This window comes from Cibotium barometz, chromosome 56, assembly GCF_041138505.1.
Source record: "Cibotium barometz isolate CiBa-2024 chromosome 56, ASM4113850v1, whole genome shotgun sequence".
Lineage (NCBI taxonomy): Eukaryota > Viridiplantae > Streptophyta > Polypodiopsida > Cyatheales > Cibotiaceae > Cibotium > Cibotium barometz.
In genome coordinates this window covers 2,248,745-2,254,102 of record NC_141101.1, presented here as the reverse complement: position 1 = coordinate 2,254,102, position 5,358 = coordinate 2,248,745, and the positions used below count along the sequence as shown (strand labels likewise).

The following is a 5,358-nucleotide window of genomic DNA, read 5'->3' as shown; positions in this document are numbered from 1 at the left end:
GTGCTCCTCTAGGGGTGCGGGTAAAGGAGCAAGTACCGAGGTTCAAGGGTGCCAACCACAACCCAACGTTGTGTGGTCTGTTGGGACATAGGCACAACTAGAGTCTGGGTAGCTGCATGAGGCATTTGTTGGGTAGGACCATGCGACCTCCTAGCATGCCCCCTTGATCTAAGAGAATCTCTAGCAATGTGGCCTTGTCGACAACAAATCCGACACTAACAAGGTCTGCTTGCAATCTCCATTCTCTAATGAAAGTGAGAGCCGTCAGGTCGCATTAGATGATCCTCAATAATCGGTGCATAAGGAACAAGCACAAAAACCTACATCAAAAGTGGCAGTAACAGCCATGGAAAGTTGAGGCAAGAGAGCTCGGAAGAGCTGGTACCCCTAAAACCTGACCAAAGGATGCCCCTATGGAAGCTAAGAGATTCTAATAAGACCGAGAAAGAGCAAGGAACCACAATGAGACCAAGGTAAGGCGTTGATTCTCCACCACTGGATAAAAGCCCAGGTAGTACTGAAAGAAGAAAATCTTCCTAGGGCCAAGAGGAAAGGAACTGCCAGTCAACACCATAGAAGAAAGAAAGTCCACCTGGAAGAAGCCTTGAAGAAGCAACCGTGTACCCTAGAAGTGCACAATCAACTTCGAAAGGGAGAGCTACTAGAAGCCATTCACGAGCCTACGAGTGAGAGGGATAGGAGCCATAAATCCTCAAGATAAGGGTGGTTTGGACCACGATATCAATGCCATGTTGGAGAGAGGGGAGGTCATCTTCCGAAAAATTGATGATTCTCACGACCTGTGGGAGTGAAGAGGGATTGGCTGTGGCAAAAGCCATAAAATGGGCGGCCAACTCAAATCCAAATAAAAAACAGCTATTGAAGGAATAGCAAAGGGCGCTAAGGGAGACGGAGGGAGCAGGGAAAGAAGCAAGGGCAGAGGCTGGGCACAGCAAGGGAAGCAGGAGGCAACAGGGCTGAGGTGAGGGCAGCAGGAAGCAAAGGCGACGGGCAGCAGGGAGAAGCAGGGGCAGTGCGCAGCAGCTGCGTAGAGGCGGGGGGGCAAAGGCGGGGGCAAAGCAGCGGCGCATACATGAGGGTTAGCAATAGCATGAGCTCAACCATTCTCAACTGATTTGACTTGCATATAAGATTCTTAATGCCAATTTACTTAGAATAATGGTTTGGTAAAATACTAGGTCATTATAAAAAAAGGAACCAAACAAGCAAAGGTGTGCCATATCATAGATACACCATAGGTGAAAAGATTGGGGACACTAGAACACTGTCATTGCATGCACATTCTCTAGCACGAAGTTTCACTTATGTTCTTTATAAACAAAAGATCGTTGTCAGCAACTAGATTAGAGGAGAGACAAAATAATGTAATCTGGTCAGGATTTCGGCAAGGAAAAAAATCTACACACCTGGCTTCAATGGAAACGAAACCAAAACAATGTCAAGCAGATTCTTCTTCAACAAAATATGGCATCCAAGCTTCTCAGAACTTTCAACCAAAGCTGCTGATGAAAAGAAATCAGACTTAACAATACCTCATGTTTAGAATCAGGAAACTCCTCGCTAACAATTTAGTAGTGTAGTTAGATACTAAGTATGAGGTGGCAACTTAAAGTACGTACTGGACTGTGGAATCCCTGAATCATTACACTTTCTCTTCTAAGTTCCAACATCCCATAACTTTGATCTTTCCCAGCCTGAAAAGAGGTCAAATTGTGAATGCTTTATTTTGAATGGTCCACTTATCTTATCGGTAGGTGGTATCTTATGGTGTGCCATTAGGAGGATAGGACTAAAACAAAGATTGATGAGGTATTTAGATGTTATGGCACCTGTCTCCCTGAGAAGGAAGCTAGCGAAATCCAAAAGTTGCAGCAATCTACCAAGCTAGAACGAAGCACAATTGTATCAGCACACTCTGCTGCACATTTGAAAACCAGTTTCATTACGACAGTGTTCAAAGAAGAAGCACAAATGAGTAAATACTGTGAAAGAAATTTGAATAGGTGGAGTTTTGACAAGCTGAAACATTTGGACACCGTGTTTTAGGAGAAATGCCAGTGGCAATGAGGCTCGTGGGAATACAAACTCAATGACAAACAACTTGAGGCTCCTTACAGCAACAAAGCCAAACTTAACTATGATGAGCTCAATGCAGCAAAATACTTTGCCATGGCAGGTAACTAACACCTTTGTTTGTATCCCCATGAGTGCTGGCAATTGTAACAAAAGTATCACAAAGATAAAGACTTTGCAATTAAAGACTTGGTCATAAAAGTTTCAGTTCTTTCTGCAATTCTTTGCAGCATGCTTTTGTGCGGTTTCAGGCAAAGTTTGAAATTTGAGATAAGACACAACAGCAAATTGCTAAACTTCAAGGAGCTGGCAAACCTCACAACTTCCTCCCCACAGGCATTTACCAGCACATCCAACAGTTCTTCATCCACTGAGATCGGGCGACTCAGAATGCTCTGCAAGATTGTACAAACAGGTTCTGACCAGACTAATTTTTTATCAAGGAAGTCGTGAAGAACAGAAGGGGGGGTTGCAAAAGGCAATTGCTGACGTCTGCTTTCAAGAAATACCTTCCCGCAAAAGGATAAGATGTGGTGATCAGGTAAACATTCCTTCAACATGCGGTTGATAACATCACATTGGGCTTTGGTAGGTCCTTTCCCACAAAGAACCAAAGGAACAAGTAGTGCATCTACTGCTGCCCGTGGGTGAAGCTTGGCTGCTTGCATAACTGCAGTGACTAGAAAGCGAGAAGCAGGCTCCTCTAAGCATAAAAACTTAGGAAGGAGACAGTAACTCAAAATCTGGGCAGACCAAACAAATCCACAATCTTTCCTGATGAAAATTTCAATCATGCTAAGCACAACATCATCTCTCATCTCCCATGGCTTTAGGAGCTTGAGGAACGAAGTTGGGTCTGGCAATGTGCGCAAACTGTGCAAGTCTGCTAAAGTTGGCTGCCTTTCCAGCCAAGTCTCTCTTAAGGACCGAGCAAGTGCATAAAGGGCAGGATCAGGTCCAGCTTCAGAAATCTTTTCAACATCATCTTTGGACTCCAACCCCACTCCAATTAACCTTGTGCTTGTATCCGGAAACTTGTCTTCATCCTGCAAAGGGTTCGATAATGCTGTTGAAGGAACCTGCTCTTCTAAGGGCCCACTCTGCCCCTCGAAAAGGCATGGCGGAGTTCTCAAGCCAATTATCTCATCTTCGATGTGTTGTCTTGTCTCTTCATCCTCATGGCACTTCTCTTCGTTTTCTTGAGTGTTCGACCTATGTGCATTTCCCATATCTTGGCATTTGATCTTGCCAAAGCCTGATTTAGGTGCCCCCGGTGCAGATCTGCATGTCTGCTTTGACGTGCTGGACTCAGAGAGAAGGGCTCTAACTGGTAGCCATGGCAGTACAGGAGGAGGCTGCCCCTTGTACTCAAGAAGCCAACTCGGCAAACTATAGTTCTCTATGGCCTCCTTCGCTGGAGTAGACAATATCAACACACGATCAGCTGCAGTCTTTCCACTCTCAGACTTTGACGTACAACTATAAAAATCACAGCTAACCTTCAATGAGCTTGCTGGAGCCCCTGACTTTGTAGAGGAGTTCCTGCGCTGCACGGACAATCCAGAAATCGAGCTGGGGAGCTGAGAGTAGGTCCAGGGCTAGAAGCTCTAGGTCCTTGGCACGGAACATAGGGTGCTCCGCTGACAGGAAACCCAGGATATTGGCCTGCGCTGTACTGGGCAAAGTTTGCATCCACATGCAGCTGCGTATGTATCCTTGCCACTGTCAGTAGGGCACATCTCTCTCTCTCTCTCTCTCTCTCTCTCTCTCTCTCTCTCTCTCTCGGCCTCTACCGATGTTAATACTATCATCATCATCTCAAAACCAAACGTTTCTCTAAAAAAGGTTAACAAGTTGAAAAGGGAAGGAGCCGGACTTGCCTATCGTTGATCTTTTGCGCTTCCTCCCCTGCCTTTCATCCTCCTCAGCCGGCGGCTCCTTCTGCTGCTGCTCTATCCCTCGCACGTTGGTCTGGTCATGGGGGGCCGAGATTGCAACCCTAACAGCAAGCAGATGAGGTACCAGGCGCCAAAGGCGAGTGGCAGGGCACGTCCTCTTGGAGGTGGAGACGGGGCCCGAGTAGCCATGGGAGCGGATCCAGTGAATGGCGGCTCCCACCGGAGAGGAGGAGGATGATTGAGTAAGCGGCTGAAGAAGGTGCTGCCATTCTCGCAGGGCAGCACGGAATTCATCCTGCGGATCATGGAGATCCATCGCCGCCCAAACCTCCGAGCGTTTTACTCTTTATACCAAAGAAACACAACCGGTGTGGACCGAACTTTTCACACTCATTGAGAAGGCTTGTTTAGGCAATCGATGATTTTTTTTGACAAGAGTATACCACCTCCTCTCTCTCTCTCTCTCTCTCTCTCTCTCACACACACACACACACACACTCTCTCTCTCACTAGTGGTATAATTGTGCTCATTAACGGCTATCTAAGCTCACAGAAAACTTCATATTGTCCCTTGCTTATGCTAGAAAGCATCCAATTACAAAAGCTGAGGCATCTATGTGGACGTACAACGTCCTCTCTGATTAACTAAACTAGAGAGAGCTTCATGCACAAAAAGAAACATAAATTCCATGAAACTAGCTACGAAGCTAGTTTGATTAACAATCAAAATGCAATGCAAAATAGCTTGAAATTAAACCTACTTGATTAAGTCTTTGGACTCTCTAATTAGACAATGCCTTCCACCTATAATGCACATTTTCCTACAAATGATGAATACTATTAAGTCTTTTTTACCCTATATACAACTCAAAAAAGTGTAAAAGACAATCTGATTTTTTACAAGAAAAAAGAGAGCATGCAATGCAAAAAACACATGAAGAATTCATCTACTACTATTCCAAATCCACACCCCTTTAATGGCATGCCACTAATTGATGGGTTATGGGGAGAAGGATTAAAAACCATGCCTTACAACATTAGGTCTACTAGACCCAGTAGCGGCACTAAGTCTACCAGGGTGCCACTTGTTAACAACACTCCCCTTACATTAGCTTGTTGTTGGGACTCGCTGAGTCACTAGGCTCGTAGTGGGCCTTCACCTTCATGTGTTGAAAGTTTCTAGGTGCCTCTCCCATGCTTGTTGTCACTTCAAAGGTAGAAAAAATGTTATAGATAGTGCATCTTATGAAGCAAATGGCTTGTGTGGTCACCAAAAGCTCCAAACTACACACTAGCTAATCCTAGACTTGCAAGTACAGAAGAGAAACAATAGCAAAGTCTAGAATAGGGCATTGCCATTCCAAAC

General features: G+C 45.2%; 1 protein-coding gene across 2 annotated transcripts; it reads right to left on the bottom strand.

The window, feature by feature from the left end:
• Positions 1-1,991: 1,991 nt before the first annotated feature.
• On the bottom strand, positions 1,992-4,342 carry LOC147606789 (fanconi anemia group E protein FANCE protein). Of its 2 annotated transcripts, none has more exons than XM_086791208.1 (3): positions 3,971-4,342; positions 3,594-3,796; positions 1,992-3,508 (listed from the first exon to the last, which is right to left on the bottom strand). In XM_086791208.1, exons 1-3 carry the CDS (start codon positions 4,306-4,308, stop codon positions 2,253-2,255), a joined length of 1,797 nt encoding a protein of 598 aa, XP_086647334.1. In that variant the 5' UTR covers positions 4,309-4,342; the 3' UTR covers positions 1,992-2,252. The 2 variants fall into 2 exon arrangements, with proteins under 2 accessions (XP_086647334.1, XP_086647335.1); XM_086791209.1 differs by having other exon boundaries at positions 3,975-4,317.
• Between the last annotated feature and the right edge of the window lie 1,016 nt (positions 4,343-5,358).

Coding starts and splice junctions, on each gene's coding strand:
- LOC147606789 (XM_086791208.1), bottom strand. CDS start 4,308: ATGGATCTCCATGATCCGCAGGATGAATTCCGTGCTGCCCTGCGAGAA. Junction 3,797..3,970: donor AAAAGATCAACGATAGGCAA/GTCCGGCTCCTT, acceptor ATACATACGCAG/CTGCATGTGGATGCAAACTT. Junction 3,509..3,593: donor CTCCAGCAAGCTCATTGAAG/GTTAGCTGTGAT, acceptor TGTCTACTCCAG/CGAAGGAGGCCATAGAGAAC.